At 42.8% G+C, this 15,419-nt stretch overlaps 1 protein-coding gene across 3 annotated transcripts in view; it reads left to right on the top strand.

Annotated features, from left to right (window-relative positions):
• Nucleotides 1–10,210: 10,210 nt before the first annotated feature.
• cep120 (centrosomal protein 120) overlaps nucleotides 10,211–15,419 on the top strand; it is a 65,122-nt gene continuing 59,913 nt past the window's right edge. Inside the window, exons 1-3 of one of the 3 annotated variants that reach the window (XM_055920457.1) lie at nucleotides 10,211–11,233; nucleotides 11,652–11,808; nucleotides 11,985–12,099. In XM_055920457.1, the coding sequence (XP_055776432.1) occupies nucleotides 11,185–11,233; nucleotides 11,652–11,808; nucleotides 11,985–12,099 (321 nt within the window). In that variant the 5' untranslated portion in view covers nucleotides 10,211–11,184. The remainder of the gene's footprint in view (nucleotides 11,234–11,651; nucleotides 11,809–11,984; nucleotides 12,100–15,419) is intronic. The other 2 variants (XM_055920455.1, XM_055920456.1) reach the window with 2 other exon arrangements.

Here is a 15,419-nt window from a genome sequence, read left to right as displayed (position 1 = left end):
TTCTTACTCTGTCAACCACGGTTCCATGCAAGGAAACACATGCCGTCATCATTGCTTTGCACAAAAAGGGCTTCACAGGCAAGGATATTGCTGCCAGTAAGATTGCACCTAAATCAACCATTTATCGGATCATCAAGAACTTCAAGGAGAGCGGTTCAATTGTTGTGAAGAAGGCTTCAGGGCGCCCAAGAAAGTCCAGCAAGCGCCAGGACCGTCTCCTAAAGTTGACTCAGCTGCGGGATCGGGGCACCACCAGTACAGAGCTTGCTCAGGAATGGCAGCAGGCAGGTGTGAGTGCACTTACAGTGATGCGAATATTTTTGGAGGATGGCCTGGTGTCAAGAAGGGCAGCAAAGAAGCCACTTCTCTCCAGGATAAACATCAGGGACAGACTAATATTCTGCAAAAGGTACAGGGATTGGACTGCTGAGGACTGGGGTAAAGTAATTTTCTCTGATGAATCCCCTTTCCGATTGTCTGGGGGCATCCGTAAAAAAGCTTGTCCGTAGAAGACAAGGTGAGTGCTACCATCAGTCCTTTTGATTACTACCCTAATGCTCTAACCACTAGGCATACCTTGTTGATCTTGTGAACTTCACATGTGAATGCAGAGCCTCTCAGTCAGGAAATGTGTGCAAGTACGTAAACTTTGCAAACATGGTGTTGTCAGGTGATAGTGGAGAATATCACCTGACTATCATAGTGGAGAAGTAGTGGAGAAGAAATCAGACCTACTTGATAGAAACAGTCTTAACTGTATTTTTGGATAAAGGTAGTACTGGTGTTGTCAATATGGAGAATGGTTATTGTTCATGTAACACCAGTAGCTTTGGGCAAAAGTGTGTCTGTCAAAATGTTTATCACATGATAACAGAGGAGCAAGATGAGCATGAGGTAGCTACATCAATCGAAGCTGAACCACCAAGCACTTATTTTTCAGCAACATCCCCACCGCTGCTACACACACTGACCTCTGCTACAGATACTGACACACAGACCATGCTTGCTGAGCTTCACCAGTGGAGCACCTCTTCTCAGTACATGGAGACAGAGTTGTGCAACTCTGTAGAGAGAGCCTACATGATTGCCTTTGGTAAATTTCCCTCTTGCAGCATCAGCCCGCAGAATCACACCTCCACATCCATACAGTCGGAGAATACATGGACAAAACACAGCAGGGTAGTCAGAGAAAAAAGACAGTCAAGAATGTTAACACTGACACAGCGTTTGTTGCAAGATCAAATCCCCGAGCTGACAAGGTAAAAATCTGTCATTCTGCCCCTGAACAAGGCAGTTATCCCACTGTTCCTAGGCCGTCATTGAAATAAGAATTTGTTCTTAACTGACTTACCTAGTTAAATAAAGGTAAAACTTTAAAAAAAAATTGTGAGGACTGTAAATCAAATGTCTATGCGTTTATTGATGTACATTATTGTTACTGGTGTAGAGGAGTAGGCAGGAGGCAGTCGCAAGTTTAGAACTACTGAGTTTGTTTAAGCACCATAGATCAATGCAGGACGAAACACAAACGCTGTTGTGCTCAAAATTTATCTTCATAAACAAAAAGGCACCGGGCAAACCCAAAGTGCAAAATATAAAGTACTCAGGAAATCGTAGGAGAGATTCCTCTCAGGAAAACAAGTAACATTTGCAATGACCGACAAAGACAAATGAAAGAGGGAGTATATGTGATAGTGGGGATTGGAACCAGGTGTGTGTAATGATGACAAGACAAGTCCGGGGTTGACGAGTGAAGGGCGTTTGCCAGCAGTAGGTTCGGCAGCAGCTAGAAGGCCGGCGACGCCGAACGTCTGAGCTGGACAGGAGGGGGAGCCAAAGCGAAGGCTGGTGTGACAGTTATTAATTAAACTGTATACAGTATAATCCCTGAGCTATTGTCAAACTTGACTCATTAAAGACACCAGACAAGTAGAAAGCTTACTTCAGTTTATTTTGTCCTGTAATATTTTCTCTCTTTCTGTCATGCACTTGTCCAACACATTGCTGAAATGGCTAAGCAGATTTCCTACCAGACCATGAGTGGCCAAATTGAATGGGAGGCTAGAACTGCGACCAGGTCCTTCAGTGTTGCTCTGGAGGATAGAAAAATAACTTTATGTAAACATATGGTAGATATTTTTGTTAATGAGCAATATGTGAAAGAGATTGCACAATGATAATGGATTATCAATGCGCAGGCCAGTAATCCCAAGACAGGCCAGTAATGTTTATGTTATTGTGTATTACTTTTGAGTAATCAGTTGTAGTGATACACTACAGTACTATCATTATATCTATGTCCATTGCGTTATATACATAATAAACTTATTTGAACTGTTGCACCTCATTAAGCTCTACTATCCGGCTTGGCCCAAGGGACATGCTGCTGGAAGCTCCTTTAAAATCTATTAATGTACTTGCCAACATCTCGATGTCCCTGCCTAGACCAGCAGCTTCACCTGAAACCACCAAACAACTCTAGTGATGAAGTGGCTTTAAATAAACATTTAGTTATGTTTTGTGTTATTGCAACCACCACAAAATACACAAATGGTGAGCTTCCCTGAATACATCAAACTTCGATTTCATAAATTTGATATTTCAGAGAAAATCCTTTACAAAACCCTCTGTGATATTGGTGCAGGGGCTTTTTAGGCCTGAGGACTTTGCTGGGTGAACCCATGCCTCACAAAGCTGCCTACAGAGCGCTGACATTTTACTCTTGGCCTGGCACAGGTAAGCAACAAGGCCATTTGCAGAGAGCTTCTCAGGGTTCCCACATCTTCCTTTCCACTCCCCTACACTAACCTTGTACCTGACAAAGAAGCATTCATAATAAATACATAGAAAATGACATTTGTTGAAGTAAATATGGTGTGCTTGCTAGTGTTAAGGTATTTATGGTTGTGAAATAGTAGCAGTAGTGGTAGTGACGGTAGTAGTAATGGTAGTAGTAGCGATGGTAGTTATAGGGTTTTCATAGGCTATATGTTAGTTATAGTAACTTAATTTGTGATGGTTTGTAGGTGTGCAGTAATTATAGTGGGTTATAGTGCGCTAGTACAGTAGGCTAAAGTGAGTACTAGGTATATCATCAGAAGCCATATACTGTGTTTTTAACCTCTCAAAATGTTTTTGTCTGAACATTCTGAATGTTTTGTGGCAACGATTTCAGTTTTGAATGATGAAGCCTGCCAACAAGCAGTTTTTTAGTTTATGAAGTAGGAATGGTAGCAAAAAGCTGTGTTGAAGCCATCTAAGTTGAGGCAGTCTTTACATGTCAATGTTGGGGTGGTGTTTGTAGCTGTGGTCAGCAGTTGTGTAGTTGTGGTCAGTAGTTGTGTAGTTGTGTGGTCAGTAGTTGTGTTGAAGGTTCTTTAGCTCTATAATATTTACGTGGTCAGTAGTTGTGTTCAGTAGTTGTGTGGTTGTGGTCAGTAGTCGTGGTCAGAAGATGTGGTCAGAAATGTGGTCAGTAATTGTGTGGTTGTGGTCAGTAATTGGGCAGTCAGTAGTTTTGTGGTTGTGGTCAGTAGCTGTGCGGTTGTGGTCAGTACTTGTGGTCAGTAGTAGTGATCAGTAGTAGTATGGTTGTGGTTAGTAATTATGTCAGTAGTTGTGTGGTTGTAGTCAGTAATTGTGGTCAGTATTTGTGTGGATGTGGTCAGTAGGTGTGGTCAGTGGTGGTCAGTAGTTGTGATCAGTAGTTGTGTGGCAGTGGTCAGTAGTTGTGGTCAGTAGGCCTGTGGCTGTGGTCAGTAGTTGTGGTCATTAGTTGTGTGGTTGTGGTCAGTAGTTGTGTGGTCAGTAGCTGTGTAGTCAGTAGTGGTCAGTAGTTGTGGTCAGTATACAAGCACAATATTCCAGACCGGTCTGCACATTTTAAAGTTTGAATGGCATTTCTAGAAGACTAGAAGTAACACGAATTGTTCCATTACATTTACATTTTAGTCATTTAGCAGACGCTCTTATCCAGAGCGACTTACAGTAGAGTGCATACATTTTTATTAAATTTTACATACTGAGACAAGGATATCCCTACCGGCCAAACCCTCCCTAACCCGGACGACGCTATGCCAATTGTGCGTCGCCCCACAGACCTCCCGGTTGTGGCCGGCTGCGACAGAGCCTGGGCACGAACCCAGCCCAGCCTGGGCGCGAACCCAGAGACTGGTGGCGCAGCTAGCACTGCGATGCAGTGCCCTAGACCACTGCGCCACCCGGGACCACTGCGCCACAATTTTTATGGCCTTCCTCTGAAACTGCCTGATATTGAGGTCCTGGATGGCAGGAAGCTTGACCCCAGGGATGCACTGGGCCGGTGGCACTACCCTCTGTAGTGCCATGAGGTCGAAGGCCGAGCAGATGCCATACCAAGCGGTGATGCAACCAGTCAGGATGCTCTCGATGTTGCAGCTGGAGAACCTTTTGAGGATCTGAGGACGCATGCCAAATCTTTTCAGTCTCCAGAGCGGGAGGCGTTCCCATTTAAGTCTAAAGTCTATGGCACCTGAAACGCATTGGGATTCATGCAAATATGGATGGAGTGTGAAAAGTAAAAGTAATATCAAATAGTGTTTTTCAAGCAATAGTAAGAAATCAAATCAAATTTTATTGGTCACACATTGTTAGCAAATGTTAATGCGAGTGTAGCGAAATGCTTGTGCTTCTAGTTCCGACAGCGCAGTAATATCTAACAAGTAATCTAACAATTCCCCAACAACTACCTAATATCAAATAAAATTTGATGTCACATTCGCCGAATACAACAGTGAAATGCTTACTTACGAGCCGCTAAACAACAATGCACTTAAAAAAAATACGGATAAGAATAAGAAATAAAAGTAACAAGTCATTAAAGAGCAGCAGTAAAATAACAATAGCGAGACTATATACAGGGGGGGGGGTACCGGGACAGAGTCAATATGCTGGGGCACCGGTTAGTTGAGGTAATATGTACATGTAGATAGAGTTATTAAAGTGACTATGCATAGATGATAACAACAGAGTGTAGCCGCGGTGTATAAGGGGGGGGGGGGGGGGGGGGGGCAAATAGTCTGGGTAGCCATTTGATTAGGTGTTCAGGAGTCTTATGGCTTGGGGTTAGAAGCTGTTTAGAAGCCTCTTGGAACTAGACTTAGCACTCCGGTACCGCTTGCCATGCGGTAGCAGAGAGAACAGTCTATGACTAGGGTAGACTTTTTATGGCCTTCCTCTGAAATTGCCTGATATTGAGGTCCTGGATGGCAGGAAGCTTGACCCCAAGGATGCACTGGGCCGGTGGCACTACTCTCTGTAGTGCCATGAGGTTGAAGGCCGAGCAGATGCCATACCAAGCGGTGATGCAACCAGTCAGGATGCTCTCGATGTTGCAGCTGGAGAACCTTTTGAGGATCTGAGGACCCATGCCAAATCTTTTCAGTCTCCTGAGCAGGAATAGGTTTTGTCGTGCCCTCTTCACAACTATCTTGGTGTGCTTGGACCATGTTAGTTTGTTGGTGATGTGGACACCAAGGAACTTGAAGCTCTCAACCTGCTCCACTGCAGCCCCGTCGATGAGAATGAGGGCGTGCTCGGTCTTCTTTTTCCTGTAGTCCACAATCATCTCCTTTGTCTTGATCACGTTGAGGGAGAGGTTGTTGTCCTGGCACCATATGGCCAGGTCTCTGACCTCCTCCCTATAGGCTGTTTCGTCGTTGTCGGTGATCAGGCCTACCACTGTTGTGTCATCGGCAAACTTAATGATGGTGTTGGAGTCGTGCCTGACTGTGCATTCATGAGTGAACAGGGAGTACAGGAGAGGACTGAGCACGCACCTCTGAGGGGCCCCCGTGTTGAGGATCAGCGTGGTGGATGTATTGTTACTTACCCTTACCACCTGGGGGCTGCCCGTCAGGAAGTCCAGGATCCAGTTGCAGAGGGAGGTGTTTAGTCCCAGGGTCCTTAGCTTATTGAGGGCACTATGGTGTTGAACGCCGAGCTGTAGTCAATGAATAGCATTCTCACATAGGTCTTCCTTTTGTCTATGTGGGAAAGGGCAGTGTGGAGTGCAATAGACATTGCATCATCTGTGGATCTGTTGGGGCGGCATGCAATTTGGAGGGGGTCTAGGGTTTCTGGAATAATGGTGTTGATGTGAGCCATGACCAGCCTTTCAAAGCACTTCATGGCTACATACGTGAGTGCTAAGGGTCGGTAGTCATTTAGGCAGGTTACCTTAGTGTTCTTGGGGACAGGCAATATGGTGGTCTGCTTAAAACATTTTGGCACTACAGACTCGGACAGGGAGAGGTTGAAAATGTAATTGAAGACACTTGCCAGTTGGTCTGTGCATGCTCGCATTACACGTCCTGGTAAGCCTTCTGGCCCTGCGGCCTTGTGAATGTTGACCTGTTTAAATATCTTACTCACATCAGCTGCGGAAAGCGTGATCACACAGTCTTCCGGAACAGCTGATGCTTTCATGAATATTTCAGTGTATTTGCCTCGAAGCGAGCATAGAAGTAGTTTAGCTCGTCTGGTAGGCTCGTGTCACTGGGCAGCTCTCAGCTGTGCTTCCCTTTGTAGTCTGTAATGATTTGCAAGCCCTGCCACATTCGACGAGTGTCAGAGTAGTACGATTCGATCTTAGTCCTGTATTGGCGCTTTGCCAGTTTGATGGTTCGTCGGAGGGCATAGCGGGATTTCTTATCAGCTTCCGGTTTAGAGTCACGCTCCTTGAAAGCGGCAATTCTAGCCTTTAGCTTAGTGCGGATGTTGCCTGTAATCCATGACTTCTGGATGGGGTATGTACGTACAGTCAATGTGGGGACGACGTCATCGACGTCATCGCACTTATTGATGAAGCCAACGACTGATGTGGTATACTCCTCAATGCCATCAGAGGAATCGCGGAACATATTCCAGTCTGTGCAAGCAAAACAGTCTTGTAGCTTAGCATCTTCTTCATCTGACCACTTTTACACACAAATCTAAAAGGGATGGAATAAGAATATGTACATATAAAATATGGATGAGCGATGGACGAGTGGCATAAGCAAGATGCAATATATGGTATAAGATACAGTATATACAGTTGAAGTCGGAAGTTTACATACACTTAGGTTGGAGTCATTAAAAGTTGTTTTTCAACCACTCCACAAATGTATTGTTAACAAACTATAGTTTTGGCAAGTCAGTTAGGACACCTACTTTGTGCATGACACATAAGTTTTCCAACAATTGTTTACAGACAGATTATTTCACTTACAATTCACTGTATCATAATTCCAGTGGGTCAGAAGTTTACATACACTAAGTTGACTGTGCCTTTAAACAGCTTGGAAAATTCCAGAAAATGATGTCATGGCTTTAGAAGCTTCCGATAGGCTAATTGACATAATTTGAGTCAATTGCTGCAGCAGCCTCAGCATCCCTACTACCAGCAGCTATTTATACAGCCGATAGCATACTTATACCCAGTGGTGACCAGTCATTTTGACCCCCACATTTGTAGGTTAAAAAAAAGTGTGTGTGTTGGGGGGGGTTTGCCTGTTTTGCTTTTTATTTTGGCAATAATATCTGTCACATATCAGTTTGCAAACAAAACATTATTTGAGTTAATAAAACCACATACAAACATGGTCTCTTTTGATTTCTTGAGGAAGCAGGTCCAAAATGCGTGTGTTTCAGCATAGCTCAGTGCTTTCTGTGGTGGTAGGGCTAGCCAGCAGAAAATACAGAGCATTGCGCCTGATTGGCTTAGTTTTCTGTCATGATTGGCTCCGTTTTCTTTCACTCATGGGACAGTACGTCACCACCAATTTTAAGGTTAGAGCTCGAAAAATGTTGCCCCTTCGGTTCTGCCAGAGTTATATTAGAAGTGTCCATCCAAGAAGGCTTTTGGAGCTGCCTTACTCAAGAAAGAAAACAAGAGACCATGTTTGTATGCGGCTTTATTAACTCAAAAATTATATTGTTTGCAAACTGATATGTGACAGGTGTTAAACTTCTTATGGCTGAAGGGGCAGTATTGAAAGGGGCACAGATGTGCCCATATTAAACTGCCTGCTCCTCAGTCCCAGTTGCTAATATATGCATATTATTATTCATATTGGATAGAAAACACTCTGAGGTTTCTAACACTGTTTGAATGATGTCTGTGAGTAAAGCAGAACTCATATGGCAGGCAAAAACCTGAGAAACAATCCAAACAGGAAGTGGGAATTATGAGGCTGGTCGATTTTCAACCAAGATCCTATTGAAATCACAGCGAGATATGGACGAGTTTGCACTTCCTACGGCTTCCACTAGATGTCAACAGTCTGTAGAACCTTGTTTGATGCCTCTACTGTGAGGGGGGCCCGAATGAGAGGGGAATTAGTCAGGTCTGCCATGACCTGACCATGCTCTAACCATGCACGTTCACATGAGAGGGAGCTCTTGTTCCATCGCTCATCTGAAGTCAATGTAATTCTACCAGCTGGAACATTATTCAAGATTTATGTTAAAACATTCTAAAGATTGATTCAATACATCGTTTAACATGTTTCTACTGACTGTTACGGAACTTTTGGACATTTCATCAGCTTTCAGTGATTGCGCTTTGTGACTTTGGATTTGTTTACCAAACGCGCTAACAAAAGTAGCTATTTGGACATAAATGATGGACATTACCGAACAAAACGAACATTTCTTGTGGAAGTGGGAGTCCTGGGAGTGCATTCCGACGAAGATCAGCAAAGGTAAGTGAAGATTTATAATGCTTTTTATGAGTTTTGTTGACTGCACAATTTGGAGGGTAACTGTATGGCTTGCTTTTGTGGCTGAACGCTGTTTTCAGATTATTGAATATTGTGTTTTGTCGTAAAGCTTTTTGAAATCTGACACAGCGGTTGCATTAAGAACAAGTGTATCTTTATTCTATGTAAAACATGTATCTTTCATCAAAGTTTATGATGAGTATTTATGTTATTTGACATGGCTCTCTGCAATTTCTCCGGATATTTTGGAGGCATTTCTGAACATGGCGCCAATGTAAACTGAGGTTTTTGTATATAATATTAACTTTATTGAACATAACATATATGTATTGTGTAACATGAAGTCCTATGAGGGTCATCTGATGAAGATCATCAAAGGTTAGTGATTAATTTGAACTCTATTTCTGCTTTTTGTGACTCCTGTCTTTGGCTGGAAAAATGACTGTGTTTGTCTGTGATTTGGCGCTGACCTAACATAATCGTTTGTGGTGCTTTCGCTGAAAATCCTATTTGAAATCGGACACTTTGGTGAGATTAACAACAAGATTATCTTTAAAATGGTATAAAACACATGTATGTTTGAGGAATTTTAATTATGAGATTTCTGTTGTTTGAATTTGGCGCCCTGCACTTTCACTGGCTGTTGTCATATCGATCCCGTTAACGGGATTGCAGCCATAAGACGCTGTTAGTAGCCCATGTGCCTCACCCTAATAATTTAGTCTATTTTCACCAACGTTGTATTGTAAACACATCGTTCATCGCTGGTGTGTGGTTATTTGCCTATTGCCTGTTTTAGAGAAATGTAATCATTGAATATTGTAAGAGCTTTCATTGTCTGTTTATATGTAAGAACGGCCCGTGTTCTGACTTCTGTCGCTGTACATTTCAAATGTTCTGAACAAATTGTTATACTGATTACGTGGCGGCAGGTAGCCTAGTGGTTAGATCGTTGGGCCAGTAACCGAAGGGTTGCTCGATCGAATCGCCGGGCTGTTTTGCCCTTTATCTACCCACTGTTCCCCGGGTGCTGAAGACGTGGATCTCGATTAATCCCCCGCACCTCTCTTATTCAGATTTCAGTTGAATGCATTCAGTTGTACAACTGACTAGGTATCCCCCTTTCGTCCTTCGTCTCTCGCTCATTAGTGACTGAAACGAAATTACGGATATCCGCTTGTCGTCCCCTTATGCCATAGTGTGTACATCTCAATTGTAAGTAGGAACCACATTTGTTTAAGCAAGTCAGCCATATTAGCTATTTAAGGCATTACAATGAGGCGGAATGAACTGTAGCAGTGGTAAGGTGTTTGGACTGCTGTTGGGACAGCTTCATGTTGGCACCGTTATAGTGCAATTAATGTATTGTTGTGTGTTGTGGCTTTAATGGCATGCATCACATTTCTTTTTTGCCCCACCAAGATTTACATACTAAAATCGCCACTGCCTATATCTCAATTTATTATTGAGGTAAATCTATTTCGCACCACCAGCGGGATTCCCTTCAGGCTCAACAAGCTGGTGAAGCGAGCCAATCAGAAGAGGCTTTACCAGCGCTGTGAACTGACCAATCAGCGAAGCGGAGTAGCAGCAAATTCTGTAGGCAGTTTTAGTTTCAACTAATTTATGCCCGATGTCCACAAGTTGAATATATCCGTCCTTGATGCACTTGTGTCTCGTAAGGCTGCAGAAAGGTTTGCAGCATTGATAAGGTCATTTTCGCTGTCTCTGGGTTCTCTGCCGTGTTCGACCAAAGCGTCGATTGCTACCGGGATCTCTATGCTAAAAATGTTGCATGGAGACACATTGCCAATATGATTGGATTACCTGGTTAGTTGAATGTGAAAGAATTAGCTGGAAAGTGGAAGATAGGTGCTGGCAATTAGCTAAACGATCTAGCAAAGTGGTTAGCTTTGTAGTTAGATAGTTGGCTTGACTGTTTTATGAACGTCTGTTTGTAACAACGCACTAATTGAAAAAACGGAATTCTTGCTGTATACAGAATGCACCGCAGCATCACCAACCCAGCGTTGCGGACTGCTTCATTAACAATAAGACTTCAGCTGGAACACATAGTTTGTGCAACTTCTGGACATGAGGCTTTATGCGATTCTGCAAATGTAACGAAACAGGAGGACCTACTTAAATGTGTCCAATATAAACTCTCGTTTTCGTTCCAAAACGTTTTCCGTTTGGAGTAAACGGTTACTACAGACAACGTTTTGCAACAGAATCGGCGTAATGAATACACCCGAGGTCTCGACACTTCCGATTTTGAAAGAAAGGGGTGGCGGCAAATAATAACAACAAAGCGGGGTATGCAACGGGCAGACAGACTCCCTGGTGAAACATATTTCTGACAGTCATTGCTAGATAAGTCTAGCAAGACAACCAGAAACACGTTCAAAAAAATAAATCTAGCTAGCCAGTCTAACTTACACAAATGGCATCGAAGACCGACCAACTTCTCATCGTGGTGTCCATTCTTGAAGGTAACGTTTGGTCAAAGTCAATCCGTTTTGTGTTTTCTTTATTTACTAGGCTAGTTATCTAACATTAGTACTAAAATATTTACTAAGCGTATGTATTGTAGTTAACGTCAGCCCAAAGATACTGGTAACTAGCTAGCTCATTTTCTCACTTTTGTTTCTGCAACGTTAACGTAGCTAACTAACGTTAGCTAGTTAGCTATCTTGTAACTTTAGATAGCGAGCACATTACGGTAATGTTTAGTTAACGTCAGCTAGTTAACTGTTAAATCTAGCTAGCTACGTTTTGCTAACTGATAAGCTTCTTATTGAAATGGTTGGTTAGATGGCTCGCCATGGTATACATTTATTTAAACACATTCTTATATGCCACATAGAAGCTACAAGCATGTCTGTTTGAAATATGTTTTGCTCGACCCAGGTCGTCAATTCCCAAAGAGCCAGCGCCACAACCTTATAGTACATGCAAAGTTTGATGGAGAGCAGTTGGCTACAGACCCTGTTGATCACAAGGAGCAGCCTCAGTTCTGCACAGAGTTGGCATGGGAACTTGATCGCAGGACCTTGCACCAGCACAGGTCATTCATAACTACATACCTTCTCTCTAGATACTATTGATGCCCAGTTACTTAATTCTACTTTCATGATGGTTAATTTCCCTGCAGTTATGCACTTTGATGGCTGATACACTAGGCTGCTACTAGTACACATGCATGCAACTGAAGATTGTAATGTCAATGTTCTGTACCCCCAGACTCCAGCGCACACCCATCAAACTACAGTGCTATGCTGTTGATACAACCACATCTGTGAAAGAGTGTGTTGGATATATTATTCTTGATTTAAGATCTGTGCAAGAAATCAAACAGGTGAGCTCCTCCGGTATTCTTTGAATATTGCTATTCTGCAATTCAAGATGTTAGCTATCAATGTGATACCTGTTTTTTGCTAATTACGTTTAATATATTGAAGATAAGTTCAAATTGTATCTGTCACATGCTTCGTCAACAACAGGTGTAGACTAACAGTGAAATGCCTACTTATGGGTCCTTTTCGAACTATGCAGAGTTTAATAAATAGAAATAGGGACTTGAGGACTAAATACACAGACAATAACGAGTAAATGTAACATGACTGTATACAGGGAGTACCAGTACCGAGTCGATGTGTAGGGGTAAAAGGTAATTGAGGTAGCTATAGGTATGGGGTAAGTGAGTAGGCAACAGGATTGATAATAGACAGGAGCAACGTATGTAGTGTGTGTATGGTGTCAGTATGCATATGTGTTAGGATGTGAGTGTGTGGGTAGAGTCCAGTCTGTGTTCCTAGTCAGTGCAAAAGACGGTAAGTCCAGGTAGCCATTTGATTAGCTATTTAGCAGTCTTGTTTATTATTCTTATGGCTTGAGGTTATAAGCTTTTCAGGGTCCTGTTGGATCCAGACTTTGTGCACTGGTACAGCTTGTCGTGCGGTAGCTTGGATGACTGAAGTCTTGGACACTTTTTTTGGGCCTTCATCTGACACCACCTGGTGTAGAGGTCCTGGATGACAGGGAGCTCGGCCTTAGTGATATACTGGGCTGTGCTCCGTACCCTCTATAGTAGAGGTCAACCGATTAATCGGAATGGCTGATTAATTGGGTCCGATTTCAAGTTTTCATAACAATCGGTAATCAGTATTTTTGGACACCGATTGTGGCCGATTACATTGCACTCCACGAGGAGACTGCGTGGCATGCTGACTACCTGTTATGCGAGTGCAGCAAGGAGCCACGGTAAGGTGCTTGCTAGCATTAAACTTATCTTATGAAAAACAATCTATCTTAACATAATCACTAGTTAACTCAGTCCTTCTCAGATAGTGGGGCGCGCCCCCCTGGGGGGCCTCGGCGCGATGCCAGGGGGGGGCACGTGTGGCCCCGGGGAACATGCTTTTTAATGCCGCAGGGAGTAGTTTTTTTGTTGTTGCACTGAACAAGAGCACACAGCACAGAGCAGGAGATATGAAGTGAAGATAACAAACCCTTAAGAGACACCATGGAAAAATATTTAACAGGGATGAGAAGAAAGGCGGAGAGAGACGGAGATAATGAGACAAACGTAAGTCTCCCGAAAGCTAAGATGAGGAAATATGACTTCCTACTTCCTAAGACGAGGAAGTATGTAGCGCTTGGCTTCACTGTGACTACGGTGGGAGACGAGGAAAGACCGGTATGTTTACTGTGTCTAAAAATGTTGGCAGCGGACAGCATGAAGCCAAATAAATTAAGGCGTCACTGAAAGACATTACACCCCAATCACGCTGATAAGCCGCTTGAGTTTTTTCAGCGAAAACGTGCCGAATATTGCCAACAATCGTCCCGCTTTGTGAATGCTACTTCAGTAAACCAGCGAGCACTGTTAGCATCATATAAGGTGGCGTACCAAATTGGTCAGTGCAAAAAAAAACACTCCATAGCAGAGGAGCTGATACTGCCTGCAGCATTAGACATGGTCTCTGTCATGCTGGATGACGCAAGTGCTGCAAAAATAAAAACTATCCCTCTGTCCAATGACACTGTCGCCAGACGTATAAATTACATTGCTAATGATCTTAAAGAACAGCTGGTAGATAAACTCAAAGACAAACGTTTTGCCTTACAGTTTGATGAAGCAACTGACGGCAACAAAGACTGTTTGTTTATCACTTATGTACGTTTTGACATGACAAACTCCCTGTGTGAGGATCTACTTTTTTGTAAATATGTCAGACAGAGCCACAGCTGAAGAGCTATTCAAAATGCTGGACTGCTTCCTGACTGAGAATGGGCTAGAGTGGGAGAACTGCATTGGTGTTTGCAGTGATGGTGCACAGACCATGGCAGGGATGAGAAAAGGACTTTGGGCACTCATCAAGAAGGCCTCACCTAATGCTGAGTGGACACACTGTTATACACAGAGAAGCACTGGCATCAAGGCACCTTTCCTCTGAATTAAGTGAGGTTATGACTGACATTGTACGTGTAGTCAATTTTATAAAGACCAGACCACTAAAAACAAGAGTCTTCTCTGCTATCTGTGAGATGGGAGCTGAACATCAAGCTGTGCTGTTTCACAGTGAAGCAAGGTGGCTGTCACGAGGAAAAGTCTTTTCCCGAGTTTGAGCTCAGAGAGCAGATAAGAATGTTTTCGGAGCAGGAGCACAAGTATGACCTCGCAGAAATTTAGTGATGAGAACTTCCTGGCAACTGGCCTACCTGAGTGACATATTTGGAAAGCTAAATTAACTAAATCTACAGCTTCAAGGGAAAGATAAACACCTCCCTCAGGTCACAGACAAGATCAGCTCTTTCACTCGAAAGCTTGCAATGTGGGGCAGGCGACTTGATGAAGGAAATAATGATTAATTCGAGAACCTGCATGAATTTGTTGACACTACTGACTATGATGCCACCTCAGTGATTCCATATATTAAGGAGCATATTTTATCACTAATGGGATTCTTTAAAAAGTTCTTCCCTGAACAGTTCCCAATATGACTGGGTGAGATCCTTTCAATGCACCAGCTCCAACTGGTTTCAGCTCTGCAGAGGAGGACCAGTTCATTGATATGACGTCTGACTCCACATTGAGACTGAGGTTCACATCACAGACACTGAGTGAATTCTGGCTGAGTGTAGAGAGGCAGTGTCCACTCTTAGGGCAGAGGGCCATGGGCATTCTTCCTTTTTCAACATCTTATCTTTGTGAGACTGGCTTCTCTGCTGTTGCTGCACTGAAGACCAAGTACAGGTCCCAGCTAAACATTGAGCAGGAGCTGAGAGTTGCAGTATCATGCTTCAAACCCCGCTTCGAAAAGCTGTACTCTGCAAAACGTGCTCATTGTAGCCATTAATCATGACTTCCTCATTTTGATTTAAAAAAAATCAGCACAAATTGTTTTATTTATTTGTTTTATAGGTCAAAGTGTTTTATATATTGTGCTCCTGAGTTAATGTTGCTGATCAATTTGAATGTATTATTTATTGATTATTTATTTAAATTTTTCAGTATCAAATGGTCAAAAAAAAATTACAGTTTAAATAAGGCAAGAATTTTTTTACATTTCAGGCAAATTGATACACTTTAAGTCTTTTCTGTTACAGACTAAAAAACTATGTTTTGTAAGTTGATCTATTTCTTTTCTTTTTTTCTCTTTAATGTTAATAAGG

Source organism: Salvelinus fontinalis, chromosome 4 (genome assembly GCF_029448725.1).
Source record: "Salvelinus fontinalis isolate EN_2023a chromosome 4, ASM2944872v1, whole genome shotgun sequence".
Taxonomy (NCBI): Eukaryota; Metazoa; Chordata; class Actinopteri; order Salmoniformes; family Salmonidae; genus Salvelinus; species Salvelinus fontinalis.
The sequence above is the reverse complement of the archived record's forward strand: the minus strand, read 5'-3'. Positions and strand labels throughout refer to the sequence as shown.